The 18,724-nt window shown below is 41.5% G+C and overlaps 1 protein-coding gene across 7 annotated transcripts in view; it reads right to left on the bottom strand.

Annotated features, from left to right (window-relative positions):
* The window catches only part of PLEKHA5 (pleckstrin homology domain containing A5), a 261,915-nt gene extending 243,211 nt beyond the window's left edge, over positions 1–18,704 (bottom strand). For all 7 annotated transcript variants that reach the window (XM_040235281.1, XM_040235286.1, XM_040235282.1 and 4 more), the window contains exons 1-3: positions 18,474–18,704; positions 18,239–18,318; positions 15,888–15,945 (exon numbers count right to left, since the gene is read on the bottom strand). In XM_040235281.1, coding sequence (XP_040091215.1) covers positions 15,888–15,945; positions 18,239–18,318; positions 18,474–18,565 — 230 coding nt within the window. In that variant the 5' untranslated portion in view covers positions 18,566–18,704. The remainder of the gene's footprint in view (positions 1–15,887; positions 15,946–18,238; positions 18,319–18,473) is intronic.
* Positions 18,705–18,724: the final 20 nt, after the last annotated feature.

Genomic DNA, 18,724 nt, shown 5'->3' with positions numbered 1-18,724 from the left:
TTCATCATCACTCCTGGGTATACTGTATCCTATACCACCTCCCACATAATTCAGTTCACCCCACCTACGTTAACAGGCCCTAACGTTACAATGCCTTGAGTTCTTCTCTACCCTGGAGAATATATTCATGCTAGGTCCTGCCTTTTATCTGCAGCCCTGGACAAAAGCTACTTTACTCTTTCAAGAAAGTCTTCCTTAGTGCCACTGGGTATTTCACAAATAAGCTGATTTCTAATTCTTAAATCACAGGGCTTTCTTAAATAAAAAACATTTTAAAAACCAAAAACATATATTATTAAATGTACCTATACCATTAACAACAAAACTTACTGACTAGCCTGTGTGACAGTTTCTACATTCAAGAAACTTAGAATCTGTACAAGTTGAAGACTTAAAATGATATTTCTGGGGATCTCCCTGGCAGTCCAGAGGTTAAGATTGTGTTTCCAATGCGGTAGGCAGGAGTTCAATCCCTGGTCGGGAGGCTAAGATCCCCCATGCCGAGCAGTGCAGCCAAAAAGATTACTTTTTTAAAAAAATATTTCTGAACCATTATTAGTAGGCCAGGATTTTCAACTGTTTTCCAGCATAAATGATCTGGAAGCGTGCCTATACAAAACATTATGGCCTTGCAAAACAAATAACCACGTATTTCATATGTACACCATGGTTTACAGTTTTTCCAAGTTTGTTTACATATGCACTCACATCATAAGCCTATAAAGAAGGCAAGACAAGAATTACCCTCTCCAAGAAACTGGTTCTTAGTGGGAATAAGCAATTTTCTCCAAGCTGTGTGGTTAACAGAGGTAACAGAGCCAAGGTCTTACCCTTGGCTACTTTCCACTTCACCAGAACACTCAGCGGCCAGAGGCTTACAGATAGGCACACTGTGGTCACAGGACAAAAAGCATCTCCTCCTGGCCAACTTAATAGGCCTATAATAGGCCTACACCATGTGTCATGGAGAACTCCTAAATTCCTAGGTGAATGCACACTGGACTCTTTCCATTGAGCTGTTGACATGTTAGCATCCCTATTTACACTTATTTTTAAGACACAAAGTAAGGAAAAAATAAGCTTTACTAAGTTGTAAGACATAGACTGATGACAATACATGTATATAATCTGTAAATCAACAGACATATAAAAAGAGAATACAACCAATTTTTTTTTTTACTTACCAGGGTGCACAACGAAACTATTTTGGAGAGCTCTATTAAGCTAACTGGCTCTGACATCAAAAATACAAATAAATATAAATGACATAAATCATTAATAAAAATAGCAAGAGAAGAATAGAGAAAATATATGGAAGAAGCAATCTACAGAAGAGACTCAAACAGGAGACAAACGGGGAAAGACGACAAACGTGGCCAAAACCAAGAACATGCAAATTCCAACAAGATATCACTTTTGTCCATTAGAGTTCCTCAAAACTTAAGTCTTGCAACTCTAACTCCTGGCAAGGATACAGGAGATAATAATCTTATATACTGCATGATGCAAGGATAAAATAGTGAAGAGTTTTTGGAAGTTGGCCTAACCACAAAGAGTAAATCCATAAACCAATATGAATGTGACTGTCGAAGGGCTCCAATAGTTGGTCTAACTCCAACTGCAAAAGGAATTTAGGGAGTGATGCACTGTTATCATTTGGGGCTTTCAGATTCATTATGTAGCTTTGCACAATGTGTCACTTTCTACCACTTTCTTATTTTTTGCATGTAACTCCATGAACTTAATGAAAAATACTGCTTCTCATTTATCTTATAATTACACATTTCAATATTTTCAGATACTATTTATGGTGTTCAGCAGGGTTTTACCATATTTATCAAAAACTAAAATACATATACAACCTAACTCAGCAATTTCCACATCTATTTTATAAAAATATTTGCATGTGACCATAAAGTTTATGTATAAATATGTTCACAACAACAGTTTTAGAAACTGAGGGGGAAAAAAATGGAAAAACACTAATGTCCACATAATTAGGGGTGGGTACAGCTAAATAATTAATGAATATTTTGTAGCTACTGAAAGAATGGTGTTGACTTCTAACTACTAATATGAAGAGATCTAAGATATTAAATAAAAAGGAAAAGGCAAAGAATCATACAGATAGGACAAGTTCATCTTGGTAAAAATAAATAAATGAATGTATGCCTGGATGGGTATGCAGAGAAAGGCGGGTAGGACAACGCCAAACTACCACTACACGGAACCTCCTCTGGGAGGTCGAGTATGGGGTGAGGGGGCCTCCACACTACCGTATCAAAAGCAACAGTAACATTTTCCGGTAAGTCTCCCTGGGAATGCATAGGTTATGGTGCCTACTCTTAAATATTGCCACTAATAATACTAGTTAAATCATATAAGTTAATCCAAAGGTCAAGTTCACAAGTCAGTCAAGCACTTAAAACCACACACTCACAATGCAAATACATATATATGTGAGATTAACTGTCCATAGCCATCCACCCACTGACACATATGACCTTGGACACCACTGTAATCCCTAATGTGGGTACTTGTTCCTCATCGATGAACTCTGCTACAGCTTTTTCACTCAGCAATGGGAAAGAGCAGTCCTGGTGTAAAATATCGATATTTTGCAAATTAATCTAGCACAAGATACCAATAATTGACATCTTATACTCCAGATGTATTAATTGTGTGAACCCAGGATGAACAAACGCTTAAGACTCAATTTACTCAAGCATGCCCATGTTTTAAAAATATTTGGGCCTACATGCAAGCTCTTGAATTGCTTTTCATTTTGAGGTTTATAATTTTATCATATAAATTTGTAGATATTAAATTAAAGATGGTAAATACACCTCTATACCGACACCTCACCTAAGCCCTTGTAAACATCAACTTGTCACAATATACTTTCCTACTGATCCAGAAGTCACTCTCCAAATTCTTCTGAATACAGTGCTCCAAAGTACTACTGCTAATCAATTAGAACTGCAACACTACTCAAAAATTATTTACTATCTCTGGTAGTCCATTACATCAATAGTCTATGATGAACCACATCTCCTTGTATTCAGAGGCTTGTTCTCTCCTACTTTTGAGTTTGGCCTTGGTTATGTGACTTGCTCTGATCAACAGGACACGAGCAGACATAAAACAATCATAGGTTTTATTACAGAAATGCTTAAACCCAGGGGCTTGTCTTCTTGGAATATTCCTTCTTAGAAGCCTAGCTGCCTTGTTATCAAGCAACTCTAGATAGAACACTAAGGGATGAGAGGCCATGAGAAAACATTTGGAAATTCCAGCCACCATCAAGTTCCAGCCGAATGTATCTGTATGAATAACCTCAGTTACAGCAAGGGAAACAGAAGAACAGCCTCGCTGAGCCCAGTCAACCCAAAGAAAGGTGAGAAATTATAAACCATTGCTGTCTTTAGCTACTAAGTTTTAGGATAGTCAGTTGTGTAAAAACAGATAACGGGAAGACTAATTCTTGTTCCAAACTATCAGAATTGCTAATAACAACCCACACAGATTCTCCATCAAATTCTTCAAGAAATGCCTTCAAATTTCACCTATCCAATCAGAGTATTTATTGTAGGTCTGGAGAAACAGGGGCACTTTTATACATTCTCATGTACAAGGGGAGAACATAACTTTGTACAAATCTCCTACAGGGCAACTGGGCAAAATGTTAAGTAGTGAACCTTTTAAAAAGCTCATGAGTGAGTGAACTGAAAGTCACTGAATCATGTCCAACTCTTTGGGCTCCCATGGACTATACAGTCTATGGAATTCTCCAGGCCAGAATACTAGAGTGGGTAGCCTTTCCCTTTTCCAGGGGATCTTCCCAACCCAGGGATCAAACCCAGGTCTCTCATATTGCAGGCAGACTCTTTACCAGCTAAGCCACAAGGGAAGCCCAAGAACACTGGAGTGGGTAGCCTATCCCTTCTCCAGCAGATCTTTCCAACCCAGGAATAGAACCAGGGTCTCCTGCATTGTAGGTAGATTCTTTACCAACTGAGCTACCAGGGAAGCCCCCAGAAGCTCATGCCCTATCCCAATAATTCCAAGTCTAGGAAACAAACATGCATATAAGAGTATTACACAGGATTTTTCTCATGGCACAAAGTTGGAAACAGCTGTTTAGTTGCTAAGTTGTGTCCGACTCTTTTGAGAACCCAAGGACTGTAGCCCTCTAGGCTCCTTTGTCCGTGGGATTCTCCAGGCAAGAATACTGGAGTGGGCTGCCATTTCCTCCTCCAGGGGACCTTCCCAACCCAGGGATCAAACCTGCGTCTCCCGCATTGGCAGGTGGACTTTACCACTGAGCCACCAAGGAAGAAGCCTCATAGCCATCTAAAAATAGGATGATTAAGCTATTATATATTCATAAGACAGACTATCCAATTAATAAAAAAATCTTCCAATGAATAAATATATAATGACATGAGGACACACAACATAACTTTAATGAAAACAGCATTCAACGCAGTATTAGCAATAAGACCCAAATCTTTAAATATATTTATGCATATATACTGAAATATTAATAGAAATTCTCTCTGCATAATGGGACTGGGTGATTTTTATTTTCTTTTATACTCTTCAGTTGTTTCCCAAATGTTCTATAATAAAAATACATTACTTCTATAATCAGAAAGAAACACTCACCATTATAAAACAGGTTGGAAAAAAGCAGACACACTTAAGATGGATTTGGAATCATTCTCTGACATTTCTTTACTAAATTTTTTAAAATGCCATCATTATTAGATGCATCTATATTCCATGGTAGAACGGATTTTTCAAAGTAAATGTAGTACCACAGATGAATTTTCCAGAGAAAAAATTGACACTAGGTTTAACATGTTACTTTCCTTGCACCACTGCGCTGTACTATGGAAAATGAGCAAGGAGTAATTCCTTGTTTTTTCTGAAGACTGGGCCATACTGTCCCATTTTACTGAGTTTTAAATTTTAGGTTGAACAACTTTATTGTAAACATTTAATAAAATGGGTATTATACACACTTTCAATCAAATTCAGCAAAAGCCGATGGAATTAACTCAATATGAAGACTAAAACAATTTTTCATCTCAGAGGCAAATTCTCTTTTGAGGACCATATCTATCCCAAAGAAATAACATGTGTAAAGAATCTTAGTCACTTGGAAGGGATAGAGGGAAAGAATGTGTAGAACATCCATGGGATGTAAGTAGTAAGCAAGTTTGGGTAGCATTACTCAAGGATGGACACTGTGTGGGAATTATGAGTGGCCAGTGATTTCAGAAGAACCAGAGGGAATCCCTGGTGTGCTCCAGCAGGGTGGGGTTTTGACCACAGTGAGACTGTACTACCACTTGTACTAAATCCAAGTTGGTTTCCTCAATCCCCCTTGCTCAAGGCAGCCAGGACAGGATTGGTTTCTATGGCTTCATCCTCAGAATTTAACACTTGCTCTCCGTTCCTCCAGGTCCAGGCCTGAACCACCCTGTGTGTATCTTCAGCTACTCCCTCTTCAACGAAAGGCAGAAAGCGGCCTTGCAATCACTAATACGATCACTTCTTAAAAGCCTGCAGGTGCCCAAGTTCATGGCCTTCCTGGCCTTTAGCACGGTGCCCTGTATACCAGGGAGGAGCAGTAGTCTCTGATCATGCCGTCTTTCACACCCCGACTTCCTGCGTGAACCTGGCCTTCCTCTCTTATCGCACGGGTCCTCGGAAGGCTGGCTGACAGTATTATAATCTCAGCTTCAGCTACGGACAGAAAATGAAAACCAGTCTTCACTCTAGCAGTGGGCATGCGATACAAGACAGTCAAAGTCCCTAAGATTTTTGGGGGGAAACAGAGAAGAAACCTTATCTTTTGATTTAAACAGCTAAAAGAATGTATTCTGGGGCTGTGAGCAGCCATTTTCCCGTTTAAGTGGAGAAAAGCTTTCTCAAGGAAAAAGGTGGGTAAGAAAGGGCCTTGAAGGATTCATTCGTATCACTCCTGGAATTAATGTGCAAGAAGAGCTGGCTTTCACTTATAATAGTTGGCTTTGGGTCACTGAAATTTGCAACAGTATGAATCCTAACTAGATGACAAATGAGAAGCAGGAAAATGTCCTGGGATGTTCAGATTTCCTTTTCCTACCATCTGTAATAGGTCTTCATTTCAAACATCTCACTGGCTATTATGTGTCGGATGCTGGAAACATGATTATGACACAGTCTCTGCCTCCGAAGGGTTAAAAGTCTAGAGAAGTGGTCCCCAAACTTTTTGGTACCAGACACAGGTTTTGCGGAAGACAGTTTTTCCATGGACTGGGACAGAGGGTATGGTTTAGGGGTAAGTCGAGCTCAGGTTGGGTTCATGCTCCTGCAAGAATCTAATGCCACCATGGACAGGCAATGGAGCTCAGGTGGTAATACAAGCAATGGGGAGCCCTTGTAAATACAGATGAAGCTTTGCTGGTTTGCGTCTCACCTCCTGCTGTGCAGCCCGGTTCCTAACAGGGGACCCCTGGTCTAGAGGGATTCTCTGTTTCTGAAATTACTGACCACTTCAAAGAATAATTCCCAAGTAGCCAGGAGGCTATTCCTAAGGAACCAAAGACCTTCCCGAGTGACTCTGACACGTCGGTGACCTGCACCTCATGAGGCACACCTTCTACTTCTCCCAGGCCTTTCTGGGATCCACTGAGTTCAGTGGTCTCTAAGCAGACTCTATCTGCTTTACTCATACTCCTCCTGACAGCAGACAGACTTCAGTATTTCCTCTATTCTCCAAATCACAGTAGGCTGAACCGTCAACATTTCTAAGTGGAAACAGCATGGTCACTGCCAAGGTCCGTCTCCCAACAAGCCTCACAGGTCCCCGCATTATCTTGGCTTCATCCTGGTTCTGGCCGCTCAGCTGGGCTTCTGAGCAGATCCTGTCTGTATCTTGGAGGAGAATCACATAAGCCACACTCGAGAATCAACTGACTTCCTAATTCATACTGGGACAGACAGACTGTCACATAATGAGAATACTTAAATTTCACAAAGAGCCACATTATAAGGCTTTTGAATAGCACGGAATTAAGATCACTGTCATCGTCAAAACTCATCAAGAAATATTTATTGAGGAAGTATTATGAGAAAGGTTTGAGCTGAGGGACAGAAAATACAGCTATAAACAAGCTGCTTTTCCTGAAGGCTACCTACCATGAGTGTATGTAGGCAAACAGGTATTAACCAAGCATTGGCTTGATTTTAAAACGTGGTTTTCAATATACTATTTCTGAAATAAGGATAAAATGGTTTATTTAAAATGGTTATATCTCTCTGTCCCCCCTAAAAAGCTGTAATTATTATTAAATCAGTGGTACTAATGACTACTGGGAGCTTAAAAGAAATATGGTGGTTATAGGATTAAGTATTTCATCATAATCCCTGTTAAGTGTTAAAAAGAAATATAAGGAGAGAATCTGATGAGGGGCAGAACTTACACTGGAGGGGTTCCACTAAGTCTCCCCCAAAGTCTCATCTAACAAAACAGTCAGACTGACCCTTTCAAAGGGCGAAATCAGACCATGCTTTTCCTCTGCTCAGACCTGCAACAGCGCCACAGCACCCCATGTTAACAGCCAATTATACCCACCAACACGGCCCCCACAGCCCTGCCCGTCCTTCTCTGACTGCACTGCTTTTTCTCCCACACCCATTCCTCTGCACTCGTCTCCTGATCCTCCACATCTAGCTCTATTTTTTTTTCTTACAGCACTTATATATGCTTACATACCACAAAACTTATTTATCAATGTTATATTTTCTTTTTCTGATAGTCCCTCCCCCACCATCCCACTCCCAAGAAGAGTAGAGTTCAGCAGGTATATTTTGTTTAATGATGTATCCTATTCACTAAGGCATGTAATTATGAGTTCAAAATGTATTGAAGAGAATTGGAAGAAAAACTGTGTTGGTGAGTGACTAGGTAACTGGAAGACTGTGCCACTGGGACTGAAATAATAGTTAAAATCATAATCATAGTCAGCTTAGCCTTGTTCTCTAGTAGACAGGAGAGGGTAACTTCTGTTGCAGTGTTTCTCCTTTTTTCTAAAATTCCACATCACATCAACCCCACCCCAAGTCTTTCATTGGCTACAACAACACTGTCACTCAGGTTACAGTCCAATCTCAGGCCCAGATGCTATTAATTCTTCATCTGTTAGGTGACTTTGTGCTGCTCTATTCTGATCACTCTGTGGGGTTTTACAGCAGAGCTTCAAGAGGAAGGCTTACTCCTTACGTTCGTGAGAAAGGCCTCTTCCATACTGGACCAATTCCTCACAATGCATCTGCTCAAAGCATCATGCACACGTCATAGTGTTTATCGGGCTGTACATTTGTGATTCTGTTACCACTGTCTCTCCCACTAATTTAACTATAAGCTCCGTAAGAGTAAGGTCCATGTCTGTTTCATTCATAAAACCTAAAGCACTCAGCACACAAAGCTCGCTAAGTATTTGCTGAATGAGTTATCGGATGAAAGAATATGACAGTGCTGGCTTGGATCTACATATATTATTTGGAGATAAAGCAGCTGAGATAGCATTTTAAGGGGTAGAGGGTATGTTTCTTTTTTTTTTTTTTAATTTTATTTCTTTATTTATTTGGCTCCCCTGGGTTATGGCACACAGGATCTTCGATCTTTACTGTGGCATGTGGGATCTAGTTCCCTGACCAGGAATTGAACCCGGGCCCCTGCACTGGGAGCTCAGAGTCTTAGCCACTGGACCACCAGGGAAATCCCTGAGGGTATGTTTCTTATTCATGAGGGGGAATAGAAAATAACGTTGGGAGTCCTTTGGAAAGGCCAGATTTTAGCCACCTAAAATGTGATGTCCTTCCTTTTTGAGGTAAGCAGCTCAAAAAGCAAACCATCATTAACACTTCTACCTGAGCTCCCCCCAACCACCAACCCCCTTATTCTGGTCAAGGGCCCCAGTCATTCTTGTAGCCACTCAGACACAAAGGCCTCTAAGTAAATTTTGACCTCTCTTTCTCTGACAACCTCCCAGCTCACCAAGACTCCCAAGGCCTGTCAACTCCTCTTTAATAACTTTGATCAATGGCCTCCTTCCTTTCCATTCCTACTGCTACCAACTTGGTTCCAGCACTAACTAACTCCCAGATTACAGCCACAGACCCAGAAAGGGACTCCTCCATTTCACGTTTTGCCCCTCTCTAAGCCATGCTGCCTGCATTAAAATCTCTCTTAATACCTTCACTTTACGCTATTAATGCTATACCAAAAAGCAACAACAACAAAAAAGACCCACCTGCAGTGGCTTGCCTAGAAATGAAAATCTCAGCCTTATATTCAAAGACCAGATACAATATAGCCACAAACAGAATTCCTAGTCTGACTTCTCATTATCCTAGCATTTTTTCTAATCACCTACCAGCAGGGCAGTTATCACTATTCATCACTATTTAACAACTCAAAACCTATTGACCAGTATTTTTTTAATAGAATGTCGGAATTTGGACTTTTCTTTACATCGACTCGAGAGTGCTAGTACTGGGCACTATTCTAGGTATTTGGTATACATGTGAATTCCTGCCATCCCCTAAAGGCCTAGCTCAACTCCTACCTCTTCCTTCAAGCCCTTCCCCTTCAACCTGGCCCTATGTTTCTTCTCTGACTTCTTAGGATGCCATTTGAGTGACAACCAGCATCACTTTTATATGAACTCCAATTTGCTCATACATAGCTATACATATCATTTTTTGCCATTTAACCCCAACTTATATGTATCTTTATAGAAAGGTGAAAAGGTCCCAGGAGAGAGTATTTGCCCACAAGCACTGAGAAACCCCTTGTCTTTGTAGCACAGACAGAGATACCTAAACAGGGATGTTTACACCCCACCAGTTTCTGTGGCCTCCAATTCCTTGACTCTCCCAACCAATTCTTTCCCTACTCCCCTTTCCTTCGTCCTTCCTAAACTACACCAGCTTTGACAATCAGAAATACAAACCAAGAAAGAGGTCCATCCACATAAGAAGGAAATCACTTGAGAAATCCAGAAGGGGCTCTCTAAATGCAGTCACTTGCACTGTGGGGACTTCTCTGGTCCTACCCCAACTAACTCCTCTGGAGGCTGGAGGCCAGCAGTATCGGCACAGACACCACTTACCAGGGGCTCACCAGATGCTGGCATTAAGCTATAGGCAGGCGCTACAAGAAGACGCTGAGCAGGCCTGGTCCTGAGCAATGGTCCTGGGACTAAAAAGGACAATGAGATCCCATGATAAAATTCATGCTATTGGAAGTCCTGTTATCCCATCCTTGAAACCCTAAATACACTTTATCACTGAAACATTTATGGGAAACTTTCCTAATCTGTCACAAAACACTCTGCTTTTCCTTTATGAGGATGCCATTTTAAAATCACATTTGCTCCATTGTTTTAAAAAAGCAACCCGACTGCACTGGGTTTTCATGGCTGTGCAGGCTTTCTCTAGTTGGGGTGAGTAGGAGGTACTCTCTAGTGCGGTGTGCGGGCTTCTCATTGCAGTGGCTTCTCCTGTTGGGAAGCACAGGCTCTAGGTGCACGGGCTTAGTTGCCCCAAGGCATGTCAAATCTTCCCAGACCAGAGATCAAACCTGCATGTGTCCTTTCATTGACAGGAGAGTTCTTAACCACTGGACCACCAGGGAAATCTCATTTTTTGTTTCCATATCTCTTTTTCCTAATAAGACTGTATGCTCCAGGAAAGCCTCAGCTGAGTCACCAAATACCTAGAATAGTACCCAACACCAGCACTCTCCAGTGGATATAAAGTGAAAGTGAAAGTGAAGTCGCTTAATGACCAAATTCCGAGATTCTATTTAAAAAATACTGGTCAATAGGTTTTGAGGGGTTAAACAAGCTTTCATGTGCCTAATAACCTACCTACTAACCTAGGGGGCTTCCCAGGTGGCTCAGTGGAATCCGCCTGCCCACACAGGAGATGTAGGTTCGATCCCTGAGTCAGGAAGATCCCCTGGAGAAGGAAATGGCAACCCACTCCAGTATTCTTGCCTGGAAAATCCCATGGGCAGAGGAGACTGGTGGGCTACAGTCTATAGAATCACAAAGAGTTGGACATAACTGAGTGATTGAGCACACACATACTAACCTATCCACTGCACTTGTTTCTTTGAAATGATCTCTATTTCCAAGCAATCTATTTATGGAGGGACACATACCATAGGATCTGTTTATACTGCTCTGTATTTTTAGGTCTAGAAGAGTCTTAGCCCAGAGACCTTAATTTGAATGATAGTGACTAATAGTGAAGCTATAAGACCTACAACAGCACTTTAACCTCTTTAAGCTTCAGTTTCATCATGAAAAAGGGCGCAGGGGGAGGAGGGGGGAAAAAAGTAAAAAAAAAAGGCTACTGTGAGTATTAAATTCATCGAATGCTGTGTTGAAGTGCCTCACACTAGAGTCCGTGGGCCCCACACCATCTCCCTTTAATACTCCACATGCTTTTCTCTCTACCACAGTTGAAGGTTGAAACCACAGTTCATTGTTATGCTGTACCTAACGAATTAGCATAAAGTGCTTCATACACAGAAGGATTACTCATTCCAAATACTGTTATGGATATGGAAAAGATGTACAATGTCCATGAATTGTTCTGAAACATGATGTTGCTACACCCAGTTCTAATATTATAGTACGACCATACCAAACAATTTTATATATCAAATACATTGCAATATATTCTCACATTCTCACGGCAGCTATGTTCCCTGTCTTCACTCATAGTTTCAGTTGTGATAATCTATGAAGAAACAGATTTTCTTCTCACTTGCAACTTTAAATGGCTATTTCATACTAGAATTCCCCTCACTGCAGATTAGTTTGAAATTCTAAGTACACATTAGATCCAACTATAGCAGATACTGAAATGAAACTTCATTAGTCAAAAAAAAAAAAAAAATCAAACACTGCTCTATTTGCATATCTAAGTTCAATTTTCAGAACTTTAAATTTAAAATTAAGGAAAAAAGCAATATGAAAATATAACCTCACAACATTTACACACTACTTTATGACCCTGCAAAGACATTCTTGATCCCCAAACCTGTAACATAAGACAGTGACCTCTAGATAATTAGAACAAAGTTGCTCACTATTCAGAGAGCATTGTTTTAAGATTTACTTAGCACTTTAACCATCTTAAAGCTTTGAAGCACAAAGTAACAGTCAATGACACATACATTTTAAGCTACCATGACCTGTCATTACAGAGTCATTAAGTAATATTTTCAAGGAGTAAGCAGAAAGCTTTATAACCTTCAAATATATGACTATCTTCTGCACTTTGAGCTGAGTTATTTGAATATTTAAAGCTATACTTCATAAATTATAAAAATCACCGGCAACTTTCAGCATTCTTCCCCAAAAATAAAAAGCATGAATTAATTGTTAAAAAGCAATATGAAACAATAATCAAATTCAGACTCTGTTTATATGTATTTACACACACACAATAAAATAATTTAGAGGCTGGCTAGCTTAATGCAAACTTTCTTCATTAAAAAAATAAACCTAAATATTTATTGTTACAATAAAGAATTAATTTTTAAATTTTAACATTTTTCTGGCCAAAGTGATTTAAAGTAAAATACCTTCTCTTTATATTCTGTTTCCTAACTGTAAACTTTCATGAAAGAACCAATTTCAAAAACTGTATAAAGTAAACTGATTATCCAGCTCAAATCTATACAACTCTTAACTCTGATCCGCCCCTCTGTTGACATTAGTGAGCGCTGTCAACTGTACACACACAACTCTCCCACTGTGGCAACAGAAAGAGAGTGAAGACACACAGCTTTGGCTCTACTTAGACTTATCTGTGGTTATCTGTATCTGTGGTTATCTACACACAGCTTAAAGACAGAGATTAAACAGTTAAGCAGGATCTGAAAGCTAAGTAACTTTCCACATTTCCCATACTATCTCTTCTTTGGCACTCTGAGTACATTATTCTGTAGAATACTGTAAATTCCCAGAACCATATAAAATTCAAAGAAATTTGAAAGTTGGCTGGAACTGAGAAGTTGCCTTTTCCAGCCCACCTAATTTAAAGATGTGAAGAGTGAGCTCCACTGTCAGGGGTTCAAGGCCACAGTCCTGCCTTCCTTCTGCTCTTCTTACTGCCCACAGGAATGCAGGTGTTGATACTAAAACATCGATACAATCCAAAGATAAATTCTTGGCCATTTGCCATTTTGAACCACCACCATTTGTTCTGAAGAGAATTTGAGAGTTAAATGTACTTCACAGGGGAACTAAAGTAGAAACAACCTCCAGTTCTTGGTCTCCCTTCTTGCTCTGGGAGCCTCCGAGGAACAAAGGATTAGGAATAACAAGATGATCAATGGGTCTTTTATCTGCCTTTCATCTTCTCTGTCCCATGTGAACAAAACCCACCCTGCTCACTCCATCACCTCTTTTTATTATAATGTGGTCAATAATCTCCTTTCTTCATCTAACATAAAACCCACAGTGAAAAATACATCCACCAACAGCCATCACTTTCCTACGGCAAACTCCTATCCTTTCTCCCACTCTGAACATTCTAAATATAGTTCACATCCCGGCTGTTTCTCATCTTGCTGTCTTTGCAGACTCCTAAGTTCCAAAGGCATGTTTCTGTTGTTTTATTATGTGGTGTGACAAGGAAAAGAGTTCTTCTGACGACAACCACAATTAAAACGAGATTCAGACAAGGTAACACGCAAGAGCGCTCTGCAAACTGTGAAGTTTCAGATACAGGCAGTGCCCCTAGTACACTACAATCATCAAGCACCCCTACTTGCTCATAACAACACAAGAAGGTAAAAGGTTTTGAAGAAATGACAGCCCACATTAGAGATTTAACTGATCTTAAAAGAAATTAGCCTTCTGATACAACCCAGAAAGGAAAAACAGTAGCACCTAACATTCAGCAAATCATGTATTTCTCAATGGTTGTTTTAAACTTCTACTTAAAAGAAGTTTAGAGGTTTAATGAATGCATATTTCTGAAATGTGCTCAACTTTAGAACAAATTACCTTCATAAAGTAAATTCTTTATGGCTACCTTTGGACACAACGATTGGCTGTCTCCCAATACCACATGATGAAAACTCACTAACTTAAAAATGCACGTAGAATTACAGTCAAATTATTACAGCTTTCTGAATGCGGTCCTTATGTGCCTGAGAAACTTAGGCATGACGCAGAAAAGATTCTAATTTGTTTAAGTCAACATAAAAGAAACTCTAATCAAAAGGGCTAGTGAAACAAAAGAAAACTTGGTCTTTGTAACAGCTTAGTTCTAAATTAAAACATACATATTCAGCCTGCACAGAGTAACATTTTGCACTGCCAAATAAACATTCATCTAAGGATGTACACAGTCACCAAACTTTAAATAATATTGAGAACTATAGTGTTACTCCTATTCTGTAAGATCAGTGAGGCTTAATGTACAGCAGTTAAAATTATACTGGGTACAAGTAAACGAACTCCATCCAAAAAAAAAGCTGTCTTCGGAAAAATCAATACTTTGTCCAAAAAAAAAAAAAAAAAAGAATCCCTTTCATGACAATACAAACTCACTTTAATTCAGGATGAAAAAGAACTCTACAGAAAACAGTTGGTGACTCTGCACTTTACTCATGCCTTTGTTTTTTAGGCCATCTAATGATGCACAGCACAATCTCCAAATAAAAGATGCAAATCAAACATATCCAGAGAAGGACCACATCATGAAACTGTACTCCGTTCCTGTATCTTCATTCCGCTTTCTCCATTTCTACATCCAAAAAAAGCAAGCATAGCTAGTATCTGTATGTTTCCCTAAATATTTTATAAAAAATCAGTCTAAAAAAATGTTTAAGCCATGTAGATAATTATAATTTCGTGAGGTATGACATCATCTTTAAAATGGCACTCAGTAAAATGCCTTATTGGGCTGGATGAAGCAGAGGTACCTTAAGCTAGGTATCTGTTATTATTAATAAGCCAATGACATCTCAACAAAATCTCATAGTTAAGCATTCTCCTTCAAGCCTCAGTTCCTTAAAATCAAACAAAACAATTTTAAACAAGCTCTTAAGTAAACAGTTTCTAATTTAAAATGAACATAAAACCACCTTTATGTTCCCTTGAGGGATAAAAAAAATCTTCCTACATAATGTTGACCTCAAACTGGTGTATCTGTCTCCAAGCACTGTCAAGTTAACAGTTAACAAAAATTACTTCAATATTCTACAAAATTAACTTAAAGATTAGGACTGGTCATTTGTCCTTAAGTGCTACTGAAAGCCTTTTATTCAAACACAAATGCGAGTAAAACATTTAGATATGAAGCTCTGAAACTTAGCTCTATTTACATAAACTGAAGCAAATTACAAACAATACTCCCACAGATGTTTGTGAAATATTCCATATTTATTTGTTTTTACTTTCAGCCCTGTCACTATCCATCAAACTGTAACCTAGGTCTACATCACTTTCACTACTTATTAATAGCTCTGGTCAAAATACACATGAACAGAATTCACTTAAAAAGAAAAAAGGTAACATGTTAAAGACAAACTACTACAATCACTCAAGAATATATACAGAAGCACCAAAAATATAACTGTGGCCACAAATGATCTAACTGATAAATCAATGAATGCCCAGGCAAATAACATAAGAAAACTGAGTGCTGTCTTTTACCTCAAATTCCAACACTCATAAAGCATAAAATCAATAAAATACGATAAACCTTAAGAAATCATGATTGTACCTCGACATACAACCAAAGGTTAATCATAACATCTGAATTACCAAGGGAAAAAAATCATAATTAAAAAGACTCACTTTATATAGTATCTTGCACCTTCAAAAGTATATGCTTCTTCCCAGCCAGTAGGCAAATCTAAAAAACATGTATTTCACAATCAGTATTACTTCAACAGAACAGCATAGTAAGTTTCAAACCATTTTAATTATTTCTTTTCAGGATCAGTGATTTTCATTTATTAAGTTTCTAACCCCACCCTCAAAAAAAGCATTAGACTGGTAGTAAAATTCACAGTAGATACAACATCATTTTTGGAAAATAGCAATTCATATGTAATGCCACCAGAAAACTATCAACCACATTAGAGATTATCTGACAGAATTATACACTTTGATCAGAGTGGAGAGGAAAAAAAGCCAAGAGAGGTCTTCTAATCCCAAGTAAATACCCATGAACAGCAGGCCAAAATACTCCCCAAAATCAAAGAAAGAGACTGTGCATAAAAGGTAACACCCACTTCTTCCCAAGGATGTTGAGTCTATTTAAGACCACACCTTTCAGCTACATAAGTGAATCCATCTGGGAAGTGTCACTGATGAGAGAGAACTTCCTAAGTATTTAATTAAGGGGAATGAAATCTGACATCATGTGCTTTATACATGTGTGTTTCTACAGACTTGGCTTGCAGAGATGTGAAGTTTCAAGTCACAAACCTGGCAAGAATGCAGGTGAATGCTGCTAACATTCTGTGCTTGCAAATTACTTACAAACGACCAGTGGCTTGGATTTAATCATGATACCGCTCTGAAATAAAAAACCACTGATGTGTGTGCAAAATCAAAGCAAAATAAACCAAACCAGAAAAAAAAAAAAATCAAGATCATCTCTCTCAAAAATCAAATTAACCTGAAATCACAGAATAAAATTTTTCTGACGTGTCAATGTTATCAAACCTGGGGATTATATACGATAAAATATGTATTTCACATACCCAAAATAATCATGGACCAATTCCACAAGACGATGAGGCTACATAACCTAAACATCACATTGTCTCCTGTGACACAAACCTGTTACTATCCATAACGCAAAGAGGCCACTGAAGTTGACTGTGTGTATGCCAAACACCAAAATGTACATTTCAGTCAAAGAGGACACTGAAGAGTTAAGAAATATGACGGTGAATTAGTCAGAAATGCCTCAAAAATGGAACCTCATCATGCTTGCTACACCAGCTTTCTCTTTCCTCCTCCACCTTTTTGCAAATTTGGGGATATTAGTCACTGTGCTGAACTCCAGCATTTAATACAGGAGACAGGCTTGTTCAATAACCTGACAACTTTAAGAGAGAACCTCGGAGTTGGAGAGGAAATATCCCGGAAGACTAGCTCTACAGAGCTTTTCTGAAGCCGGCCTCACCTTCCACCCAAACTGTTCTCAAGCCTTTCCAATCACCAGTAACAGAGGCAGGCCAGGAAGAGAACACATGTTACGTTTCAAAGGCAAACAAGTTTCAAGAATGTACACAAAGACTGACAAAAGAAAGCCAGAGCAGCACTGAAGCTCCAATCTGCTCCTCTCCAGCTCAGCTCACAGGCAGCCTTCAAACCAGCTACCCGAGGCACCAAGGCACCGAGCTGGTTCCCCGGCGACCCTCTCCAATCGGGGACCCAGGCCCGCACGCGGGACGCCCCTACCCCCACCCCCAGCACGCCCACCGGCTCCGGGCGGCGTGTGCGACCTCGGTGCTGCCGCCGGGGACTTTGAATCGGGCTGGCGGGCAATTGCAGCTCCAAATGTCTCCTCCGGCCCCGGCTGCACGAGGGAAAGAGCCCAGATTTCCCCAGCCGCTCCGGCGCAAGGACTGATCGCAGCACCCCCGAACTCCTCACCTCCTCCATCAGCCACCTAACCCCCAAGCCCCACCTCGGAGGAGGAAGCCGCCCGGGAGGTTGTGGATACGTTCTCCCGGCGGACCGGAGGCAGGATCCCGGGGCTGCACGATGGGAGAGGGAAAGGACTTCCTAAAAGATGGCAAGGGGGCCGGGGGGCGACAGGACTCAGGAGTGGCCGCGGGAGGAACAACTCAGGGTCCCAGCTTTCCCGGGAGAGGGGAGTGGGCCACCCTACAGGGGTGGGGGGCGGAGGGTGAGCAGTTTGGAATGGGGCAGAGGGCGCCTGGGACTGGCGGCGATCCGAGGCGGAGGAGAGGGGCGTCCGGAGACTCGAGGGAAGTCCCCCGGCGGGGCCCACCCCCCCGGTTCCCTCTACCTGCGGCCGCCCCCGCCGGCCTCCGCCCCACCTCGACGCCTCCCGCGGGACCGCGGCTCGGGGCAGGTAGCGAGGCAGGGAGGCGGGCGGCCGGGGCTCTGCCGCCTCCTCCCGGCGGAGCCCAACTCCTCTCGGGCCCGGCCGGGCTCCGCGTTACCTGTGCTCTGCCGCCGGTGCCCGGTGACCACGGCCTCGCCGGTGACGGGGTGCAGCCAGGTGGTGCTCTTCGCCTCCTCGCTGCAGGGGGGGGAGAAAAGAAGCCGAGACGGGGCGTGAGTGGGGACGCCGTGCGGAGCCGAGGGGGCCGGAGCGGCACCGACCCGCCGCGCTGTCCCGCGGTCGCCAGCCTCCCGCCCCGCTCCGGGCCCCCCGCGCCGGCCCCGGTCCTTTACTTGATGAAGAAGACGCGGCCGCCCCTGGTGATCCCGTAAGTCCAGGAGCGGGGCAGGGAGCAGATCCACTCCAGGTTCAGATCCGCCGCCATGTCTGATCCCCAGCCGCCGCCGCCGCCGCCTTGTCCTGCTGCCGCCGCGGCTGCCGAGGGAGGAGGGAGCGAGCCAGCGAACGAGCAGTGCGAGCGCGGCCGGAGCGCGCCTCCCCGGCCCGGCGCGCCCCCGCGCGCGCCCTACCCCCTCGGGCGGCG

Source organism: Oryx dammah, unplaced genomic scaffold (genome assembly GCF_014754425.2).
Source record: "Oryx dammah isolate SB20612 unplaced genomic scaffold, SCBI_Odam_1.1 HiC_scaffold_29, whole genome shotgun sequence".
Taxonomy (NCBI): domain Eukaryota; kingdom Metazoa; phylum Chordata; class Mammalia; order Artiodactyla; family Bovidae; genus Oryx; species Oryx dammah.
Note: the sequence above shows the minus strand (reverse complement) of the source record. Positions and strands in the feature narration are given on the sequence as shown.